The sequence below is a fragment of the Bos mutus genome, chromosome 2 (genome assembly GCF_027580195.1).
Source record: "Bos mutus isolate GX-2022 chromosome 2, NWIPB_WYAK_1.1, whole genome shotgun sequence".
NCBI lineage: Eukaryota > Metazoa > Chordata > Mammalia > Artiodactyla > Bovidae > Bos > Bos mutus.
In genome coordinates, this window is record NC_091618.1 from 37,441,980 (window position 1) to 37,466,783 (window position 24,804).

Genomic DNA, 24,804 nt, shown 5'->3' on the forward strand with positions numbered 1-24,804 from the left:
CTATTTTCCCAGGAACTTAGAAGAAAGTTGCTGAGGGACCTGGGCACACAGGTACCAGGGATATGATCAGGTAAGAGAATTTGGGAGTTGGCCCAAATCAGACCAAATAAATAGCTACTTCCTGGGCCTACATCTAACATCAGCCTTTCCAACATGGAAGCAGTTGAGATTTTGAAACAAAGTGAACCACAGATAAAAATGAAGCAGCTGACCTTGACTTTCCTCCAAACTGGCAATACTTAACTGAGACGAATAATAACAAATGTTATTAGAGAACTATCACTACTTGAGTAGTATCTGCCTCAATGACCAAGCTTCCTTGGATATTTAGAGGCTAAAAAAAAAATACTGGAAGATGTCATAATCCAGGGTAATCATGAAGATAATCAAAATAGGGGGAAAACAAACAAACAAACAAACAAAAAAACCTCCAAGTCCTACACTCACCCTCCATCAGCTACAATATCCTTCCAACTTCAGATCTCAATGTAACACAGAATGATTGAGACAGGTAGCTTCAGTAGCTATCTATTCTTATTTTATTTATCCAACTTCTCTAAATAACAATCGTTATCAAACTTCTACGTGTGCATCAAAGATACTTTAAAAAATAAACAATGAAGTGTCCATCACATAATAATAAGTTCAGTTTTAAGTTTACCAACACCATGGATCTTCTGTTGAGGTCTTGAAACAAGAGATAATTGTTAAGTACTATGTTTTAGATTCTTTTAAATTATTAAGTTTTACATTAAAAAATTTATTGTAGGTCATTATTACCAATAGAAAAATCTCTACTTACAATTATATTTACACCAGAAAATGGAGACTTTATTTTAAAATGTCAAATTAACAGCAAAAATTCAACAGAATGTTGAAATCAGAGCAATGTTGTAGGTGATCTACAACAGTGAGTGATTCTAATAAGCCTCCAAGCAGCTTTTTCACTATCAATATACACTTATTTCTGCTTAGTTAGAATTTCAACCTACCTTCTGGTTGTAACAAAAACTATTCAATTAAAACACTGAATTTGTCCAAAAATCAGAATGTATATCAAGTGGAAATTTAAATCACAATAACATCTGCTGTTTTTCACCCCAGGTCTCTTCCACTGCTGCGATTGGCATACTGTATGTTTCTAGCACCCTCATGTGGCTTAATTGGAATGGTTTCATAGGCATTTGAAATCAGTTGTCTGAAACTGAAAACAGTGGAACAGACTATAATTCAACACAGAAGTTCTGCTGGCATCGTAAACCAAGAAAGCAAACCTTAAGTCAGCAAAATTCTAAGACGAATGTATAGGCTCAATTCTTAACTTCAATCTACTGTTCATTTTATGTGATCACTACAAAGGATGACCTATAAGCAACTATTGCTAGTTTCATTTTTGACAGATTGGAATCCCCCATTTTCAAAACTAAGCATTTGTTGTGGGTGATTGTTGAATAGATGAAAAAGAACTTCATTTTGCTCAAAAAAAAAAAAAGGCAAAATTTTTTCATTGCCCAGTTTGTGTATTTTTTAGGTAAACCCAGTAACCCAATTATATATTGCAGTTTCTAAATAATTGAGAAAATTAGGCTTTGAGAGCTTTCTCTGTCTTCAACATTTTAAGTGATTAATTCTTTTACATTTCCTAAAATCATTTGAGAATAATTTCTGCAAACAAAAATTTTCCCTCTCTAAACATACGCCTAGGCTTGTAGGTGAGATTTTTTTTTTCCAATAGTAGTGTATTTCAAAGCCTTCTTAAAGGAGACAAGCTAAAGAGAATTACACTGTCTTTCTTAAATTGGTAATACATGCTCCTATTATCACAGATCCAAGTTTAAAATCTATTGTGACTCATATGCCTGGGTAGCCTCTACAAACATTCTCAGAAAATAGAAAAATGTAGATTTTAAAGCACTGACATTATCAGAATATTCTGAACATGAAATAAAAATTTTCAAATAATTGGTCATGAAGGAGATAAAAATGCAAATTACTGAGAGGTAAAAGTCTATTAACAAAAATTTGAGTGTGGCTTATTTGTATGATTAACTGGATGTCCTAAGATTAAAAATATCAGTAGAATGCAAGAGGAATATGCTTGCTCACTCTAGACACAGAAATGAGTAGGTTGATGTTAAAAGAGAAAAACAGATTTCAGCATTTGGAAAATGTATAGAAAGCAGAAATAGTTTCATTATTATTAATAAAATTTAAATCTAGGTCATGTTTGAAGGGCTTCCCAGGCAGCGTTAGTGGTAAAATTACCCACCTGCCAATGCAGGAAACTTAAGAGATGCGGGTTTGACCCCTGGATCTGGAAGATCCCCTGGAGGAGGGCATGGCAACCCACTCCAGTATTCTTGCCTGGAGAATCCCATGGACAGAGGAGCCTGGCAGGCTAGTCCATAGGGTGGCAAAGAGTCGGACACGACTGAAGCAACTTAGGACACACGAAGGTCATATTTAGTAATTATATAGCACAACAATTCATAAATGTACATAGATTTTCGTAAATTCAAATGACCTAATAAAAACATCACTATGTTTCATGGCAAGAGAAAGGGTAGAAGAGAAATAAAATTATTAATAGATGCCTTTCAAAAGGTAAACATCTAAAAGCTGCCATTTCTTCTGACTATGGCTATGTCTTTCCAACATTGACACTGTTTATTTCACTGAAGCAGAATTTTGGCCAAACATGTAAAGGGGAAAGAAAGACAAAATTGCACAGAAGATACCTGGAGTGAATCAGAGCACTAGGGCCTTACCTGTTGAGCCCTTTCAGTGTCTTTTCCATGTTTAAAATGTCACGCATCTTATACAGAAACCACTTGTCAATGGATGTGAGCTTCATAATCTCATCAAGTGACATGTTGTCTTCCAAGGCCTGCCAAAAGGAGAAGAGATGCTTTCTTTGGCAAATATCTCATAAATGTCTTATTTGGTTAAAAACATGGCAGGCATTCCTCTCCATGTTACTCAGAGAGCCTGAGGCTACAGGCTGAGAATGAAACTGATATCATATCATTGACGTTTCTCCCAATAAACCTACAGATACTGCCAACTGTATCTACAAATGGGATACAAAGGAGGTGCCCTGAGTTAATCAGAGCAGCGTCTGCTCAGAAAAACCCGTCTAACAGGCTCTGCATCCTGGCTTTTTACATGACTGTGTTACCAATTATGTTCTAAATCTGCTACATCTTTTGGGCATTAAGGAGAATCTCTTGAAACTATAGTTGTGCCAAACTGCTAAGAAAATGTAGAATCAATATAATGATCATTTAACTTGTATTTTGGATAATTACCCTTTCTCATATTTAACAAATTTTTATCACTTCATTCCATAGTCACACAAACCAGTCATTGAGAATTTATGAATCATATCTGGCTTGGTGTTATTTCTCTCAAACATTTCCTCACAGAGACACTTCAAACAAACAAACAAAAATTATTTTGAATCAGTTACTATGACTTTTGTCCTAAGACAGGCATTTTACAATATCCTAATATACTCCAAAACAATGTAGTAATAACTTCTGATAGGCAGCTCAGCTTTTTATTCAAGCTTACTTTAGCAATTTCTCAAAAGTAAAATTACAAGTATGGGTCATTAAGCTGAGTACAAAAGATAGCTGAAAAAAGAGATAAACTCTCAAAGCCAAAACCTTCACTTTCAAAAGATGTCTACTCTTATTTTTTGCAATGTTTATATACACATTTATACTCAATGAAAAGTGATAATCACATAATACTTCAAAACCCATATTTTAGAATGGCACACTATAGTTTTAAATCCCATTAAGAAATATATGCAACTAATAATGGCTGTTATATCTCAACTCAGAGAGCTTAATTTTTTTAAAAATTTACTCATTTCTAGAATCAGAGAAACCATGATCATACATGTTGAGAAACAACATAACTCATAATTCTATAGATTAAAATAAAATGACTTCTAATGTGAATACTCAAAGACATGTTTTTTTTCCTAAACCCATTTCTGTTTTTTGTTTGTTTGTTTAATTCTCCCTCTAACTACAGCCAGATTCCCAAAGACTTAATTCTGCCTTATTTGCCAAGTGATTAAAGGGACAATTAGCTATTTGGCCATCAACACTGTGAGGGGGTAGAACCTTAAGGCAGTGTCACTACGGACAGACTAAAGGACATTTTCATACAGTTGCACACAGTAATTATCATGCAACTGATGGGAGACTCAGAATCTGTAGTCATTTTACTGTGAGAAAGGACAACTAGAATCACATGCACAGTTTCAAACAGATCCTGCCTGTCTTTCAAGCGCTGCAACTTTGCCATGTCACACAGCTGTAATGAAGATCATAATGACCCCAAACACACTTGAGGTTACTCTAATGTTCACCAGATCTAAAATAATGCCCTGTATGCTCCCCAAATCAAAAGAGGTGATGATCCAGTCATCCTGAAATAAGACTGCTGCAAAAATCAGACCTCAGAGCAAGTTGCCCTTTCTAAGAATCATGAAAGCGAGTGAAGATTTACTCACTCCCTTCATTCTGTTTCCCCTTCAGCCCTCCACACTCCTTACACTCTTTGTCAAAATCACCAAGTTCCTGGTTGCTGTGGAAATGAACAGTAATGATGACCTCTAACAAACAGAAATCAGGTCCTTCTCCCAGCACGCTGGCAGGAATCATTTATACCTCAGGCTCTGCACTTCATGCTCATTCTCTGCACAAGAAAGAATCTCTACGCATTTTCCCTGAATTCTCATCCTTTATAAGTCTGTTAGAAAAGAATGAGAGACTTTCTTGAGTTTTACAGCCTCACTAGGAACTTGGAAATACTCCCCTTTTTCATCCACCTCAAAATAGCAGAAGGATGATGACTAGACTCAAGTGGGGGGATCTATTTACTGCTCTTTGGTGAAAAAATATGTACACATACATACACATGCACATATACATACATGTATAAATGTGACAAGTTGCTTTTTAAACAGAAGTCTGAAATAAGAACAAGAAGTGAAATGGCTTTCTAAAACAACTTCTCATCACTAGCATCATTCCTACCATCATGGAAGAATGTTAACTATTACTTTGAGATTCAACACTGAGAAATGTCACTCAAAAAATACTAGTATCTCTCAGACTACTTCAGCATTTCAATGGAAATGAAATATTCTGCATTTAGAAGCCACAAAGATGAGGCAGGTATACATTAAATGTAATGAAGAAAAGATTCCCTCCCCTCCTTCTATATATGAGCATAAAAGTTGCAGAGTTTGAAATCACTAACAGCACTTGTCACCACAATGACAAGCTGGGGCTTCCCAGGTGGCACTAGTGGTAAAGAACTCACCTGTCAATGAAGGAGAAACAAGAGACATGGGTTTGAAGATTCCCACAACCCGGGGAAGAGCCCCCTGGAGGGCATGGCAACCTACTCCAGTATTCTTGCCTGGAGAGTCCCATGGACAGAGGAGCCTGGTTGGCTACCGCCCATTGGGTCACAAAGAGTCAGACATGACTGAAGTGACTTAGTACACACACATTCACAAAGACAAGTTACAGAGACAGATTCCCATGACAAATTTCATATTCTCATCAACTCATTCCACATGTACATATACACACATAAAATGGTCAGTGGGGCTTTGCAGCTTCAGTGTGGTTTGATACAGTTGGAGGATTAATACCTAAGCTTCCTTAAATGTCAAAAAGCAATTCAGGGATTTCTGACCAGACAGATCTCAGCTGCCAAAATCACCTTTTATAAAATCAAATGAACCGAAACCTCAAAACTCTAAGCATAGTAAACATGAAAGGAGATTAAGATGGCATTTCATTTACATTAAAGGGAACTGGTGAGTGGAAGAGAGAAATGTGGGGCTTTTTTGTTCTCTAGGAACAATAAAATAATTACATAGAAAAGCCTATAATCATGGTAGTTCTCTAGAGTTTGTTGTTTAAACACAGAAGAACCACCAAATAAATAAAGTTTATTCTGGAGTCTTAGGTAGCACATACTAAATGATACCATTTTATGCATTTCTTTTTAAAATGTAATTTTACCCATTTTTCAATAAGCAAGTAATGAGAGTGATGGGAAATCAAAAGTCAATCTTATCAAATATTTAAGAGTATTGATAACATCTGTACTAAAAGGGAAGAACATTTAATCTATGTGATCAAAAACTGCAATGTTGGAACTTCCCTGGCAGCCCAGAGGTTAAGAGTTCACCTTCCAATGCAGGGGGTACAGGTTAGATCCCTGATCAGGGAACTAGGATCCCACATTCCTCTTGGCAAAAAAAAGAGAAAAAACTCAAAACATAAAACAGAAGCAATATTGTAACACATTCATAAAGACTTAGAAATAATCCACATTAAAAAAATCTTTAAAAAATAATGCAATGTTCTCCTTAAGTCCAGGCTTAAAGTGAAACAAAATTTTTAATTAATTAGGGAATGATCTGATGAAGTCCATAGAAATAAATCTCCAGTTTAATACTATTAAAAAGAATGAAAAACTTTCCAGAAATCCCTGAATTCAAGACCACTTGGTGATTCAGTTTTACATTGAAGTCCAGACTGACTATATTGTGAAAAGAAAATAAAAGGTAGCTCAGGGCCCCTTGTCACACACTACCTTGGCAATGGCATAGATGCGGATGCTGGATGGGTCAGCCAGCTCTCTTCTGAGATCGATGTCAGATGGCCACTCTTTGTTCATTGGGAGACGGGAAGTAAAACCATCTATAGAAGGATGGCACATCCGTAATGCCTTCTGAAAACTCTCCTCAAAGGTGCGACCAATAGCCATGACCTGTAACACAGGTTTAAGACTCATATTTTTAAAAATAGCTTGAATATTTTTAATTTGTAACAAAGCTAGAAACTGAATATTTTTCAGAAAAGACTTAGGAACAAGATATATAAAGGAAGGGTGCTACTAAAATTTAAGTTATTTTTCTTCCTCGCCTTTTTAAAAATTATTTATTTTTAATTAGAGGATAATTGCTTTCCAATGTTGTGTTGCTTTCTGCCATACATCAACATGAATCACCTATAGGTCATCCTTGCCTTTTTACCATGGTTTTGATATAATGAGTCTTTAACATCATTAGGTCACTCTTTTACCACTTAGGGAATTTAGCTTGATTTGATGAGACTGATAAAGAAATCATCTGTACTTGCTCTGAACCATAGCATCAAAAAAAAAAAAGAATCTGTGGCCAGAACATTAAGACCCTTCCTTAAAAAGATCTTGCTTTCATGCAGATGTCCTTTAGAATAAAAAGTAAATGAAGAGAAAAGACATATATTAACACAAAAACAGAACTATTTTTAAATGGCAGTCAGTATCCAAGACAGGTTGGCTTTCTTTACAGCTAAGCATTAATATTAATACAACCTTGAGAATCATAACAAATACTGATCGATTCAGATTCTGAATATAGATGGAGACTAAATTCCCCGTGACAAATTCAACATGTCTTCCCACAAGCTTTGTAGCTAATTGTACACTAATCAATTAGGAAAACCACATGCTGACTTGGTCTGGACAAGTTACAAGTGAGAACTAAACTTAAATTAACCTTAAAGCCTACCCAGTTATTTTCAGTGGATAAACACTGGCTTTGATTCTTTCCATGGAATAATAGATTGCTATGCATTTTTGGTCTACAATTCAAAATAATAACAGGCATAACACTGCCTTCAGTAAACTTCCATGAGGCCTCAAATAGACCGGAATTCTCATTAATGTCAATTTAGTAAATCTTCATGTCAGTTGTGTGACAAGCCGCATATTCAAAGATCACTAAAGTCAAACAGATAACCTTTTCACACTGCTCCAAACCTAATTATAAATAAGGGAAGAGTCTCAAGAAAAGGATAAAAAAAAAGGTTAGTCCAATTCAGATATGCAATTTGTGAAGCATAGTGGTATTTGAAGAGTTAGACAATGTATTCATAGATTTGCTAGCCTAAGCATAGGAGAGAGTAGCAGAAATAAGGTACTTTATAGTATTACCAAGTTAAGAAAATATTTTCAAAGTACTTTATAAAATTTTCAGTATCAGTAACTAGTTCTATAAGTAACTCATCATGAATTTTTATTATTTTTGAGTGCATGATAGTATATGGAGAACATTCAATAAAAGAGAAGGAAATGTAACAATAAAAGAATATATAACCATGTTTGTTCAAAATTTGTGCTTTTCAATACTTTACATTATTAAAATTCATATCCATTAAGTGAAGAGTACACCGTTTTTCAATGGAATAACTATTGAGGCTTTCCCTGACCCTAGCCAACTGCATTCGCATAACGCCTGCCTGTAAATACTGTGTTCTAACTTTTACCACAGTTTGCTGGGAGGGATTGGGGCAGGAGGAGAAGGGGACGACAGAGGATGAGATGGCTGGATGGCATCACCGACTCAATGGACGTGAGTTTGAGTGAACTCAGCAACTGAACTGAACTGAACTGAATTCATATTATACTTAGGTCTATTAATATATTCTGAATTTACGAGCTGGAGATAATGTGTCACCATTATCTACATCTCACTCACTATTTCTATCATTCCAGTGTTTATATGTAGTAGTTCAGTTCAGTTCAGTAGCTCAGTTGTGTTCAACTGTTTGAGACCCCATGGACTGCAGCACACCAGGCTTCCCTGTCCATCACCAACTCCTGGAGCTTGCTCGAACTCATGTCCATAGAGTCAGTGATGCCATCCAACCATCTCATCCTCTGTCGTCCCCTTGTCTTCCTGCCTTCAATCTTTCCCAGCATCAGGGTCTTTTCCAATGAGTCAGTTCTTCACATAGGTGCCCAAATTATTGGAGCTTCAGCTTCATCATCTGTCCTTCCAATGAATATTCAGGACTGATTTCCTTTACAATTGACTGGTTTGATCTCCTTACAGTCCAAGGGACAAACTCAGGAAATGTTTACTAATTTGAGTTGAACTGATTATGGCATCCAGTCCCATCACCTCATGGCAAATAGACAGAGAAACAATGGAAACAGTAAGAGACTTTATTTTCTTGGGCTCCAAAATCACTGCAGATGGTGACTGCAGCCAGGAAATTAAAAGACACTTGCTTCTTGGAAGAAAAGCTATGACCAATATAGACAGCATATTAAAAAGCAAAGACATTACTTTGCCAACAAAGGTCCTTGTAGTCAAAGCTATGGTTTTCCAGTAGTCATGTATGGATGTGAGAGTTGGACCATAAAGAAAGCTGAATGCCGAAGAATTGATGCTTTTGAACTATGGTGCTGGTAATGACTCTTGAGAGTCCCTTGGATAGCAAGGAGAACAAACCAGTCAATCCTAAAGGAAATCAACACTGAATATTCATTGGAAAGACTGATGCTGAAGCTGAAGCTCCAATACTTTGGGCACCTGATGCAAAGAACTGACTCCCTGGAAAAGACTCTGATTCTGGGAAAGACTGAGGGTAGGAGGAGAAGGGAGCAACAGAGGATGAGATGGTTGGTTGGTTGGAATCACCGACTTGATGGACATGAGTTTGAGCAAGCTCAGGGAGTTGGTGATGGACAGGGAAGCCTGGTGTGCTGCAGTCTGTGGGCTCTCAAGGAGTCAGACATGACTAAGCAACTGAATTGAACTGAACTATCTTCCAGTCAAGAACCCAGTAACCAAGGAAACTTAAGACTTTCAAAAACATTAAGGGTTTGACAAAATAACTGAGAAGAGTGAACTAGAGGAATTAACTAAGGACTCACCTCTCCTACACTTTTCATAGAACTACCAATTCGGCTAGAAGTTCCATGAAAACGATCAAGATCCCAGCGGGGAATCTTGGTAACCATGTAATCCAGGCTAGGTTCAAAGCAGGCTGATGTCTTCCCTGATACAACATTCTTGATTTCTGGAAGTGGAATTCCCAGGGCAATCTTTGCAGCGATGAATGCCAGTGGGTAACTGTAAAGGAGAAGACAATTTTTTCTTTCAGCAATAAGTATTAACAACAGCTCAAAATATAAATTGGCTCTTCTTAGAAATTTTTGTATTATTTCACATCAGGGTATAAAGCATACCTGATTTTTGGTTATGTATGAACATTTAATAGCTCCTTATAAAACATAGTGAGTCATAACAAAGTACAGAGGCATGAATCACAAGAGTTCACTCTCTATGCCTGACATGCAGTGTTACAACTCCCAACCTTCAACTTTTCAGTCCAAAATCAATAGTTTCCTTGATAAATAAAGTACTCACTTGTGTATAACCTTCACTAAGAATCTACAGAACATTCTTTTATAAAAATATATACATGGAAAGACAGTGAAGTTAGCTGGTACTATGGCTTCCCAGCTGGCTCAGTGGTAAAGAATCTGCCTGCCAATGCAGGAGATGCGGGTTTGATCCCTGGGTCAAGAAGATCCCCTGGAGAAGGAAATGGCAACCTACTCCAGTTTTCTAGCCTGGAAAATTCCATAGACAGAGGAACCTGACTGGCTACAGTTCATGGGGTTGCAAAGAGTTGGACATGACTTAGCAACTAATCAACAATAATAACAATGGAGTATGTAATGATCATAAAATGCAGTCCTTGAAAGTTTGGGTCCTTGCTTTGTCTCCAAATTATCTTTGAACTTTGGGTTCTTTACACAGCTAATATTCTGGAAACTTGATTATACTCTTCTGGAATGTCAGTTTGGGTAATTGTATTTGAAAAATCAATTCATAGAACTATAGAATTATATATGAGTCCTTTAGTACAACTTCCCAATCTAACAAGTGAGAAAAAAGACAGAGACAATATTGATGTATCCAAAGTTCCACAGTCAGTGGAAGAATAAAAGGATAATTCAGGTTCCCTGACTCTTTCTTAAGTCAAAACTTCTTACACACTCCATGAAACACTGTAGCTACATAAAAATACCTTTGTGTGTGCCTAGTTGCTCAGTCATATCCGACTCTGCAACCCCACATACTATAAAGCCTCTGTCCATAGGATTCTCCAGGCTAGAATACTGGAGAAGGTTGCCATGCCCTTCTCTAGAGGTTCTTCCCAGCCCAGGGACTGAATCTGGGTCTCTTGCATTGCAGGCAGATTATATACCATCTGAGCTGCCACCAAGGAAGCCCCCAAAATACCTTTAGAGGTAAATATATTTTCATATAAATGGCATGGATTTTAAATACCAGATGTTAAATATATTAATAGATACAAAAGGCATTAATTACTTTTCCTTCCAGTTGTGCTTGCTAGCAATTGTTAAATAGATATAAATTCCTTTAGTTGTGAGATTTACCTATAGACAAACCACATGTTGTTTGGTCTTGTGAAGTTTTGCTGAAATAAAATAATGTGTATTACATCCTTGAGTCAAGAGAACTATATTTTTTGTCTAACGCTTGCTATACACCTGACAAAGATAGTTGAGGACTCAAATTAAGGATTAATTTGCACTTTTTAACAACATCTGCAAAGTGCAATTAAGAAGCAGATTTTTCACAGCCGGTTTTGACCACCCAGATTTTGATTAGTTTATGATTAGCCAGCAAACAAAGCCAGCTCACAAAACCATTTGCCTCAATCTGGCAGCAAGCTCATTAATAACCACGTTCATAGAGGACGTGACTGGGAGCCAGCCTACAGAAATGGGGACTATAATTTGCAAATGCAGCACAGTCTTTCACTAGCTGTCACTTTTCCAAATCAGTCTGTAAAGAATCTGCAGACCCATGGTCAATCGTTCTGGTCTTACCCGGTAGCTTTTGAGGCCAGGGCAGAGCTTCGGGACAATCTGGCATTCACTTCAATGATGCAGTATTCCATTGAGGTAGGATGAAGGGCAAATTGAATGTTGCATTCACCCACAATGCCCAAGTGGCGAACGACATTGATTGAAACACGTCTCAACAACTGAAACTCCGCATTGGAGAGTGTCTGGGCAGGGGCCACGACAACTGAATCACCTGTACATCCAGGAAACACTTGTTATTTGGAAGCATATATAAACCAGCTCAGTGACTTAACAATCCATTTGCGTGACCCAAGACACAGAATAGGCTAAGGGTTTGCTGGGAATAGAATTATCTTAAGGAAATACATACAAAGCACGTTCCCTCTGATTGTTTCACCTATATTACTCGGACAATAGACTATACAATCCATGGAATTATCCAGGTCAGAATACTGGAGTGAGTAGCCTTTCCCTTCTCCAGGGGATCTTCCCAACCCAGGAATAGAACCCAGGTCTCCCACATTGTGGGCAGATTCTTTACCAGCTGAGCCACAGGGGAAGCCCATGAATACTGTAGCGGGTAGCCTATCCCTTCTCCAGCGGACCTTCCCAACCCAGGAATCAAACCAGGGTCTCCTGCATTGCAGGTGGATTCTTCACCAACTGAACTATCAGGGAAGCCATGATAGCTCAGACATGTTTACAGAAATCACTCTAAGCTTTCCCAAATGTATCCAGCAATCAAGGCTTAGTCATCTACTTACTCGATTGACATTAACTTCTTCAGTTTCTCTTCTCTGTATCATAGATCATCTCTCAACTAATTCCTTCCATAAAATATCAACTCCTCTTCACCTATACTGGCTCATCCATCAATTTTCTGTATCACATCCCTTCCCATTTTCTCACTTCTCTCCCATCACAGCCCCCTGTATCTTCAATATGTTATTCCTTAGTCACCATCCTTTCCACCTACAAACAAGCTCTAATCATTACAAGCTCAAAAAGCCCCTTCCCCAACTGCCAGATGGTTACAAAAAACATCTCTCTCATTCCTTAATGACTAAACCACTTGAAAGTTTACCAGTTCTACTCATCACTCGCAGCCATATAATTCCTTTCCACATGGCTCACATAACCAACCTTGCATTCAAACTGTTCTCTTAAATATCCAAAAGCAACATTGAATCCTCATTCTTGACCTTTCATAGTATTTGCTACAGTCAAAATCAAAGCTCTTTTATAAAACTTGTGCCTACATTGGCTTACTTGGTAACTATCACTCCCTTCTTTTTCTTCAACACCAATCCTTTATTTTTCTTCCACCTATAAATCTGTTTCCCAGGGTTTGATCATTGACTCTAGTTTTCTTTCTACATCTATGGTCTTGAATACTCAGTCTATGCTTCCAGTTTCCACTATTTTCTTTATACCAAGACTTCCAATAACCTTGCATTAACTTCTTTATTTTTATCCTTTTTCTTGAATTACAACTCCATATTCTCAAACCTCTTTTAGAGATTTCCACCCACCCTTCAAATTTAGCATTTCTAAATCCTAAGTCATCATCTTTGCCCTCTTGTCTAACTAGCTTCACTTGCTGAGAAACCTATTTATTTCATCTATTTCTATTTACTGTGGCTATTTTCTTATTCACCTGGTGACTAAAACTCAGTCTGCTTTAAGCCTTCTTAATCTCATGCCCTACTTCTCAACATCAAGTCTTACATATTCCATCTTCACTATATTGCTTATGTTTGACCCCTTCCTCAAGTGAAATCAAGATAATAATACATCCCCTACTTCAGAGAGTTTTTGTGAAGATGAAATTAAATATGGGAGTATTTTGAATCCTGTGAAATATGTATGTATACAATTGTATCACTATTGTGCCCGCTAAGAATACTAATTTAAAGAAAGGAACTTAATAACAAGTGCTTTGAGCCATCAGATACATGAGTTGAAGGCATTACCATAATGCTTGAAGATTCCTTGCCTACCTGTATGAACACCCATGGCATCAACATTTTCCATGTTACAGACAGTGACACAATTGTCATTAGCATCTCGGACCACTTCATATTCTATCTCTTTCCAACCTGTCACTGACTTCTCCACCAGAATCTGGTTGGTCATAGCAAAAGCCTGGAAATTGGTGAAAAAAGAAACCGAAGAATAAGAAAGGAACTAGGTTTAATGTATTTGGCAAAGTGCCCCAGCCTAAACCCTGGTCCCACTGAAGTCTCAAGCCTAGTCCCCATCCTTTTCTATGCTCCAGAAGGCACCATGTGTCAGAAAATCAGTGAGGTACTAGGAATAGCATCCTGCAGTGAATATGCTTGATTTATATTATTGAGGCTTGCCATTCAAAGTGCTGATATGACATTAAATCAAACTAATTTAGGCAAAAGGGAAAATAATTGAGCAATCAGGCAAAGGAAAATGAAATTATTTCAGTAGCTAGGCTTCTGTGAAACCAGAAAATGTGATAAGTGCAAATAAATATGGAAAAATAAGTCTAAAGACTCTTTCTCTAAAATAGCTGAGGATGCTTTGTAAAGAACATACACAATAAAAGTCACTTGATGTTGATGAGGGGAAGAAAGGAGATGATGATGGTTGTAAACAGTTAGCCAAGATGGCATATGAAACTTGGGAATTAGAAGAATCATATGCAGCTATTATTATGGGTAATCACTGCCTAAGTGCTTAAATATTGAGTCATAGATCATGCATGCTTGATTAAACAGATATGAATTAGTATAATTATCGTTCCTTATTTACTCTGTACCCATTGCTGAGTAGAATGCTGAACCCAAAATCTGAAAGAGGTGGTCTCTAACCTTAGGACATTTAGTTGCTGAAAAATCCAAGGAAGAAATGTCCCTTTGTCTCATAATAGATTTGATTTGTGATGGCAATGAAAGCAACTGGACAACGTAGTCTGATTTTTTTCAAATTATTAGCAGGTACCATAATGAAATAATAACTCAACGTAAGTTATTCTGTGATGTGCCTCAACACTGTTTTTTTTTAACCTCAGTCAACACTACAGGCTCCAGCATGTGCACTTGAAAACGTAACCCTTTTGGCCTCACAGCTACCCATGATGAGGTTTTCAAAGTGGTTAAGAAACTCTGTAGCCAGTGTGAACAACTTGATAATGATTAATTTATCATTTGGATTCCCCGCTAATAGAAGAAATCCGGGAAACAAAGGAGACGGATGGGGGAAGCCTTTTGCACTCTAACGCAACAGACTGGACACAAGGACAGTTAAGATGAGCTTCCATTGCTGCCTCAGCTTCTTTTTCTTTCAAGTCTCAGATTTTATACAAAGATAATTTAGGCACCTACATCAGGGTAATGTAGTTTCTGATGATGCTAAATATAATCTCAAGAGAGTAAGGGGTAGCTTGAAAGTGAGTGTTGGTAGCTCAGTTGTTTCCCACTCTTTGTGAACCCATGGACTACAGCCTACCAGGCTTCTCTGTCCATGGGATCTCCAGGCAAGAATATATGGGTGGGTTGCCATTCCCTTCTCCAGGAGATTTTCCCAATTCAGGGATTGAGCCCAGATCTCCTGCACTGCAGGCAGATTCTTTTGCTTAGAATATAACAATATACATCATTTTTCTCACAGGAAAAGCTAGCTGTATAAATAATTTAAAGTATCCCATTCCAAAGTTAATCTTCATTGTAAATATTTTGGACGACTGAATATTCAGAGTGCTTTTATACTGTAAAAAAATATTTTTAATTGAGAATAAATATGCATTGTCATGATTGACAGTAATAATGAGGTTGTTAATATTAAAAACATTAGGAATATCTAATGTGCTAGAGGAAAAAAATGTATACCTCCATAAGCATCTTTTCTTTAAATACATGATTCAAAAGTCCAGAATGGAAACAAGAAACATTTATATTAGAAATGTTTCTCTTTGTGGAGGTTTGTTTTGGCAACTTTAGAAAAACTCAGTCCATGTTTTGGACATGTAAATTTGCCATTGCAGTTATTTGTTGTTGTTTAGTTGCTAAGCCCAAATCTGACTCTTTTGCAACCCCATGGACTGCAGCCTGCCAGGGTCCTCTGTCCATAGCATTTCCCAGGTAGGAATACTGGAATGGGTTTCCATTTCCTTCTCCAGAGGATCTTCCTAACCCAAAGATCAAACTCATGTCTCCTGTTTGGCAGGTGGATTCTTTATCACTGAAGCACCAAGGAAGCCCTGCAGTTATTTAAATACATTTAACTTTATTTATCTATTCTCAAAATCTTACAACAATTCAAGGACATCATCTTTTTGTTTCATTCCCAAAAGTAATGATAAAGGTATAAACTCTGCTTGATATTTACTCAACACCCCCAAAACAGCCATCACAATAATTCTGTCAGCTTTGTATCCATAACTGCCCCATGGAAAGTTATATGAGCCTCTTGGGCACAAACACATCCATTAAATGTGAACAAAAGTCACTGCTCTGATGGAGCATGGTTTCTGTGTTAATATCTATTTTTTGGAGCATATCTGAATTTTCTCAAGATTTTCCCATTAATACTTAAGAAGTATTCAGAAATCCATTAGAGTGATTTTGCTGAAAAGTAAATTGTAAGCACTCAAATCTCACTTTTGCTTGTATGTGTGTGTGGCAATTGGCAGAGAAACCACTCATTCATGATACTATGAGGTTTATACTGTATTTATTTTAGACACCTAAATTTGAGGTAAAGCTAAGCTGCTCAATATGTTATATTTTCCTTACTGGACACCATCCATGTCAAATTGTTTCAAAACATAACAGCAAAATGGAATATTATATTCTGGGTGTTTTTTTTTAAGCCACTAAAATAAGTTTAACATCATATGTGTTTTGGAGCAGATTTTGAAGCAAAGGGAGATAGAATTGGATTGGCTGCCCAGCAATGAAATCAGTAGACAGTACAGTGAAGATAACTGCACAGCACTTCCATTTCAAAAGTGTCATATCTTGGACAACAATTTAGAGATGTGGCAGTGATTTATAAACAGAGAAAAGGTCATTTTTTTTTAATCTGTGTAACTTTCTTTAATTGAAAGAGTACATCAGGGAGTTTTCTTATTAAGAATTTGGTCTGCAAAAACACATACCTTTGTGCTGAGGTCCATTAAAGTCTCCCTATTAGGACAGAGGCCTGAGCCTAACCCGCCCAGGGCGTAAGCAGAACGGATCATCACCGGGTAGCCAATGTTGTCTGCTGCCTTCAGTGCATCCTCAATCTGTCAACAAGAACATGGACTCAAAGCTGTAAATGCTGACCACACTAGCAGAGAAGACCAACCAAGAGAGTCTGGTGATTCAAGTGTGACAGTTTATTTGGGGGAAAAGACTATGTTCAATTATTCCCTCATTGCCTTCTGAGAAACAAGTATTATTTTAAGGATTTTAAGTTAAATTTTAGGATTTTTTAATGTACAGTGAAGGCTCTTTTCTAATCCCTTTGGGGTAAATTTTATTAAAATTTAATAAAAATATTAATGATAAATTGTTAAAAAATAGAAATAATGACCAAAGGCAAAATAATTGTCATTCATTTGAGAATGAGGGCCATATTGAAATTTTACATTCAGTGTAAAAGTCTTCATCTCATAACAAAACAAGGTTTTCTACTACAGAATCTAACTGGAATGCTATCTAGTTATGTCTAGAATGTTATGTTCTCTATAACAGATTTTCCAAGTTCAGTCAGAGAGTAGTCCCAGAAGCTTGGAATTTTTTTTTTTTTTAACTTACAGAATACAACATATGGTGGCTATATTTTTCTGTCATGGAATATTATTACACTACCAATGGGAGTGTAATTACACCTTTCCCATATGCCTGTTTCTCATCCTAAGGAAGCAAGGACATAATTAAATCGGGCAATGAAAGAATAAATGTATAGCAGGAGCTTTCCAAATGTTCAGCAGAGCTATCCTGGGACTACTCCTGATTGACAGCTTTGCAACATGCTATGTACTTGATAATGCTCTTTTCTGAAAACACACATAGCCCATTTTTAGTTGTCCCAGCAGTATCTGCCTTATCCCAGAGGATTTGCCTGTTTCTACAATGGGGAGGTTGCATCAGAAACTGCTTCCACTACCCCCATTTCACTGACTGTATGCCTGAAATCAGGAATAAAGTCACAGACAAAAACAGATACACAGAAAGTCTGACTTTTTCCTGGTATCTGGTAAAAGCCTATCAAGAGGTACAGGACACTATAAAACATGATTAAGAGAAACGCAGAACAAACTTTCCTCTTTGAACAACTAAGCCACAGGTTTCTCAATTATAAATATTACTGATTAGATCCAATGGCCTTTTTTGTAGATGATTTTATTGTAAAATGTTTATTACATTCTAACAAAAACTTTAAAATCAATCATTTCCCATTTGTAGGACATTCTCACAAAATGTGTGACTAATCCCAGGAAGAAGGTAAAAATTACTTTGGCATTGCAGGTTGATATGCTTCTTTGATTTGATTCAGGAGATCTGATACTCAGAGCACTTCAGCCATTGATAAACCACATCACCTGTGGGTTTATGCTTCCCTTTTCATAAAATAAAATATTAATATGCATCCCTAATGTTTCAGTATTGAATGTTGCAATTAATACACAGTGTCCTTGAAGTACTAACACATTTCTAGAAGAAAATATATGCAAATAAAACACTTTATTATTTTTCAGCATGATAAATCATTCTCTCTAAATGCAAGACACATAATGGCCCTGCTTCTCTAGAACAAAAGTTTCTTACCGATTCCACTGCAAAGCTTGGAGCAATCTTTTCATTAATTTCGTTTAGTTTGTCTGAGAACAGCTGTCTATCTTCTGTGGCCATAATGGATTCAACTGAAGTTCCCAGGACTTTCACACCATATTCCTTGAGCACACCTCTCCTGAATAATTCCACTCCTACAGAACAACAAAATAAATAAATCAATACATAACAATAATAAGCAAAATAAATCTGTTTTTAAAATATCTTATGTTCTCTATAACAGATATCTGAATGCAACTTTAAAAAAAAAATCTTAACTACAAAAAGTCCCCATCGGCCACAAAAGAATTATACTTAGGGTAAAGAAAAGTTTTGAAAGAAAAATTCTGAAGACATTTTAGCAACATATTTTGTTGATGCTAAAATATCTTCAGAATTTTTTTTTCCAAAAAGTTTTTGTTGGTACTGGGCTTTTCAGGTGGCACTAGTGGTAAGGGCCTACCTGCCAATGCAGGAGGTTTAAGACATGTGGGTTCGATCCCTGGATTAGGAAGATCCTTTTGAGGAGGGTTTGGCAACCCACCCCAATATTCTTGCCCGCAGAATCCCATGGACAGAGGAGCCTGGAGGGCTACAGTCTATAGGGTCGCAAAGAGTCGGACATGACTGAAGCTACTTAGCACACACACACACTTTGTTGGTGTTACTATTACATGTATGTTCACTTTTATTCTCAGAATAAAAATTATTATTCTAATTAATAAAAATCATAGGATTACTGTAAGGCTTAAGATTTTAGTATATTTCCTTTCCTTCTAAGGAAAGTCTATTTCTATAATGAACTTCTCTTATTTAAATAATCCCACTGATGTAGGTATCTATCTGGGCTAAAAAGTTTCAAGATTGTTTGTGTTCCCACTAACTTGACGTGTAGTTTTGGCTGCTTTTTACAGTTGATATACACATTACATCACCAACTGCTTCCTGGAACTAGCCATGGGATTCTCAATAATGATCTATTTCTAAAGGTTTAAAACATTTTAAATAGGACAGAGCTTGGACTCAGCAGTTGTGTGAAGGGATGATAGAGAGACTCATCTATGTGACCATGAAAATATATGTAACACATAAGAGCACAGAGCACTTAATCAATGTTAATTTTCATTTTTCATTCATAATAGTTCTCAGAGTTTCACTGGAAGCAGAGAAAAGCAGTATCATGGGACAGAGGAGGGGACTCAAAAAAACCTACTTAACCACCGCAAAGCATTAAAGCAAAAGGTTTCCCTTTTGTGCCCCAGCTGTTCTGGGGAATAAACTGGTAAGTATCATCATGTGACATTATCAGGTGGCTGTTTGCTAAGCTTCCTCACACGGAGGAAAGCTTTTATGAACACACAGAGCACAAATGTTAAATAAATTAAAATAAATTGTTATATATAGGTACATAAAGCAAAACTCTGCAAATAAAAGAACTCACCACAATTCAGAGCTGTCTGGCCACCCATGCCTAGAATTAACCCATCTGGCCGTTCTGCTTTGATGACCTCTGTGACAAACTGAGGGGTGATGGGAAGAAAGTAGACAGTATCTGCTTGCTTTAAGCCCACTTCATTGGTTTGCACCGATGCAATATTTGGGTTCATCAGGACAGTTTTGACATTTTCTTCCTGAAAGAAACAAAAGGATCTAGAATCTTAACACGTGATCTAAAGAGAATAGTCATAATTCAAATGAAGAGTATTATTGGGTAACAAAATTTTAGGTTATTCCATGGGCTGCAGAGATCAGTAACAGGACCATTGTGAATGGAAGTTAAAAGATGACAAACATTTGGTGAGAGGAAGAAAGAAAATTTCTTGAAAATAAAACTATCCAAAAAGAACTGCTACTTCATGACAATCATTCTAAATTCCTTGTCACTACCTGTATCAAGCAAAGCTGGAGATGTTTTCTATAGAATTTGACCAGAGGTCCGCAAATACTACGCAACTTTACAGCTCAATTGACCCTAAAAGAATAAAATATTCTGAATTTTTCTGAATGAGTAAAATATAAAATGGAAAAAAAGACAACATCAAAACTGCTTCCTTTTCTAACATTTCTTGAAAAATAACATTGAGCATGTACTTTAAATGCAAGATAATGTATTCCCATCTAGCTGGAAGCACTGAGAGCCTTCTGCTGGTTTCCATTTTCCTTAGATTTTCATGCCTGCTGTAGTGTTTTGACAAAGAGCGTTATACAACTGTTTATACATATAATATAAAAAGAAAATGACCATATGGCAAAAAAAAGAAAAAATAAAAACTTGTGTGTATATGTGTGTGTGAAGATATTCATAGCCCTATCTCATTCCTGACATCTGGAGAGACCCCTAAAATAATTCTTCATGTAGGGTACTAAGGATAATAACTTTATAAACCAGGATAAGGGTGACAGTTAGTAAAATAATTATTATGAAATATGGCCAGATGGTTCTTTTTTTTTACCCATCAACATGTCAATTTTGAACTCTTCTAAAAAGTCAACAAAATATTCAAATGAAAGTATAGAAATCATCCTTGAAAGCCCTACATATCCTTAGGGGGAGGGTCTGGATGAAAAATGAGATATATTTCATGCTACCTTAAATTCAAATAGTGCCTTAAAACTTGTGATGTTCTTTTTACTTGATTTACATGATTTTTATAGCAAAACTGTGAAAGAAATTTTCACCTTACAGATGAAGAAATTGAGATTCAACAAGATTAAGTGACTTGCCAAAGATCACATAGGTGATAAAGAACAAAATTAGGACTGTAATCCAAGTCCTAGGATTCAAGTCCTATGTCCTTTCCTCTCTAAGAATGTAAGGAATTGTTTTTTAAAAAGAGTATTATTAACAAAATATTGACTGGATACATATAGATAAGCAGATGCATTTAAAATATAAGTTAGAATTTAAATAATTGAGTCCAAATGAAGAACACATCATTAACAGAAGTTATAGAAGGTCTCACTGCTCTAGAAAAGTAACAACATAAAAGTGTATTTGTTAAGTATTTTCTTGAATGTGCTATACAATGAATATAACTATTTTTATAAATCAAATTACATAGGAAAAGTTCCCATAAACACATGTAATGAGTTTCTATTCATTTTAAAACTTAGAAATAATTTCAAACCATTTTAATAAATGTTACATCATTTTTCTAATATATTTCCAGCTATAATATATGCATAATCTAAGTTTTTAAATATTTAGTTCATAAATTCATCTCTATTAACCTCTTAATTAATTACAGTACTATATCTAATAATTCTTATTCTTCATCTAAAATGTATAACTTCACCTTTTGGATGTAATGCATATAAAAAATACTAATACAACTTATGAAAATATTAGTTCATAATAAAACTACCAAATAGGATAAAGAAATTGCAGGCTACTTTAATGTGTTCTAAACTCTGAACACATTTAAATTGTGTTCTAACCAATCTTAACCATTGGACACCCACTAATTATCTATTGAAAGATAAGTTTAACCTCAATACAGTGAAATAGAGGATGAGATGGTTGGATAGCATTACCAACTCAATGGACATGGATTTGAGCAAACTCTGGAAGATAGTGAAGGACAGGGAAGCCTGGCATGCTGCAGTCCTTGAGGTCGCAAAGAGTGGGACACGACTGAGCAACTGAACTGAACTGTGAAATAAAGCACACTTTGAAAGAGACACTGATGTATAGAACAGTCTTTTGGACTCTGTGGGAGAGGGAGAGGGTGGGATGATTTGGGAGAATGGCATTGAAATGCCTATAATATCATATATGAAACGAGTCGCCAGTCCAGGTTTGATGCACGATACTGGATGCTTGGGGCTGGTGCACTGGGACGACCCAGAGGGATGGTATGGGGAGGGAGGAGGGAAGAGGGTTCAGGATGGGGAACACATGTATACCTGTGGCGGATTCATTTCGATATTTGGCAAAACCAATACAATATTGTAAAGTTTAAAAATAAAAAAAAGAAAGAAAGAAAGAAACCTGTTTAATCATGTTTTAAAAAAAAAAAAAATGTACAAAAAAGCCTGTGTGCATGTGGGTGAACACACATGGGTGTATGGAGAAGAGTATTAAAAATAAAAACAAATGGAAAGAAGGGTAAAGTAATTGGGGCAGGGGGCTGTGTCTATTTTCAACAGACATCTGTCAGGAGAAAAATCTCTGTATATAGAATACTGAATAAAATAAAGAGAAAAAGGAAAAATTTGGCCATCTTTCATATTGGTTGGCCTCTTGCTGCCTTCCCTATGTAGCTCTTTCCTAGCCAGGTCTCTTTGTAAGAGTGTCTCGACACCACAAAACCTGTGGCAAGGTCACAGAGAGCACACATTGCCTTTGGATGGCCTGATTAACACTAAAATGTGGACTATTCTGGAAATAAGGACACCAAAGAGAAGCCAAGTTAGTTTTTCAACAGAAATAGCATACATGTACAGTGAGTTTTCTACAGGTTTATTTTACTATGATAAAGATGGGGAAGATTTCCAGAGACTGAGGAAACAGGGAGGATATTCTTAGCAGCTTAGTTATTAAACCCTCTATTCCACTCGAAAATCCAGTTATACTATCCTGGTAGGTCATCCAGTCCAAGTCACAGATAGTGAAATTAGGTGGCCCACAATAACTTCTAAAGATTGGACAAAAGTCATTGTTGCCTTTAGTCCTCTGGTTGGATCTTCCCCATTTCAACCAAAGAGAAGCCTGAAGTATCCCTTAGAACATTCAAAGTACTTTACAGCACCAGGTATGTCCAAATTCTCTTTCACACAAAAGACAAATATGCTTTAAAAGCTCACTGCCTTAACAAGTACTATCTATAGTGTAGGCTTATATGTTTTTAGTTTAAATAGGGATATCTTAGATAATTTTGGAGATTAATCCAATCTTCTTAATTTGCAGGTGTGCCCAGTTGAGAAAGTTAAAACTCTTGTCTGTGATCAAACTTCCTTTTATATAAGATGTGTAAGGAATAGTGAAGGAAATTAATTATAGTGACTTTGAAAAGAGATAGTGTCATAAATCTAAATTATAAAATACTAATTAGACTCATTAAAGGGAGTATATTAATTCCAGGAAAGATCATGGTCTCTCACCTTCATGGCTTTTACAGCTTGCGATCCCGAGTAATCAAATTCACCTGCCTGACCAATGGACAGACCTCCTGATCCTAGGATAAGGACTTTGGAAACCTGTAAGCAATAAAAAAATGACATCACTTTTATTACTAATATGGGAAAATAAGTCATTTTTAAGTATGGTAAATAACCTATATTGTCTGGCTTTATGTGGGGATTTAAAGTACAATGTTTTGAAATATACATGAGTAAAAAGATCAATAATTTAAACATCTCAAAAAGCAATTTCCAAAGATCATGAAGCTTCTTTCACTTAAACAAAAAATTTTTGGAAGAGGTCTACATCTTATTTAAACATATATAAATATCTAAAAATAACTACATATATATGGAAATGTATATCTATATGTGTTTATAATAAATATACTTTATATATAATTTTTAGATAATCTCCTTAAAATTTATTTGGCTAAATGTATTATTATTCCGTGGGTTTCTGCTGGACAAATAATGGGCATAAATGGAAACAAGCCTGTGAGCCTTTCCTAACAAACGAAAACAAAGAAGGCAAGGGGAAACAGGAACACCTTTATATTTACATTTTGCCTTTACTTTGTGGTTCAATCCAGAAATATTTACAGAAAAAACAATAATAAAAAGATCATGTTTTAGCTACATACTGAAATTCATACAAGTTATACATATGACTTCAAGCAAGTAATAATACTGCTTATTTTTAACCACAACTGCCAAGCCATTCAGAGGAAGAAGATGTTCTAGGTCACTGCAAGAAACAAGGACTTAGGAAACAGTTTGTATTAATGGAGTGCCTACTGTGTGTAATGCAATGTAGAATCCCAAGTTCCCCTTTACCTCACCATTTAAAAAAAGGAAGGCATCTGAAAAATATGAGCTGATATTATGAGAAAAACACTATATGGTGGATGGCTTCGTTAGCTATGGAGAACCCACAGTTTGATTCCACACTGAGTGGCTGGATTACCTCCAATCTCTCCATCTCAGTAAAAGAGGCTGTCATAGAAATCTTTAACACAAACTATCTAATTCAACTTATCATTTTATGTAAGCAAATAAATCAATTATTTTTGTTCATAAGAGGATTTTACATATATGTGTGTATATATACACACATATATAATAAATATACATATATGTACATGTGTGTATGTACCTATATATACATATATGT

The 24,804-nt window shown here is 36.1% G+C and overlaps 1 protein-coding gene across 1 annotated transcript in view; it reads right to left on the minus strand.

The window, feature by feature from the left end:
• CPS1 (carbamoyl-phosphate synthase 1) overlaps positions 1-24,804 on the minus strand; it is a 140,200-nt gene that overhangs the window by 69,063 nt on the left and 46,333 nt on the right. Inside the window, exons 13-21 of the mRNA XM_005888993.3 lie at positions 23,613-23,708; positions 19,951-20,140; positions 18,507-18,664; positions 16,850-16,978; positions 13,719-13,863; positions 11,740-11,950; positions 9,748-9,946; positions 6,634-6,810; positions 2,769-2,887 (exon numbers count right to left, since the gene is read on the minus strand). Coding sequence (XP_005889055.1) covers positions 2,769-2,887; positions 6,634-6,810; positions 9,748-9,946; positions 11,740-11,950; positions 13,719-13,863; positions 16,850-16,978; positions 18,507-18,664; positions 19,951-20,140; positions 23,613-23,708 — 1,424 coding nt within the window. The remainder of the gene's footprint in view (positions 1-2,768; positions 2,888-6,633; positions 6,811-9,747; positions 9,947-11,739; positions 11,951-13,718; positions 13,864-16,849; positions 16,979-18,506; positions 18,665-19,950; positions 20,141-23,612; positions 23,709-24,804) is intronic.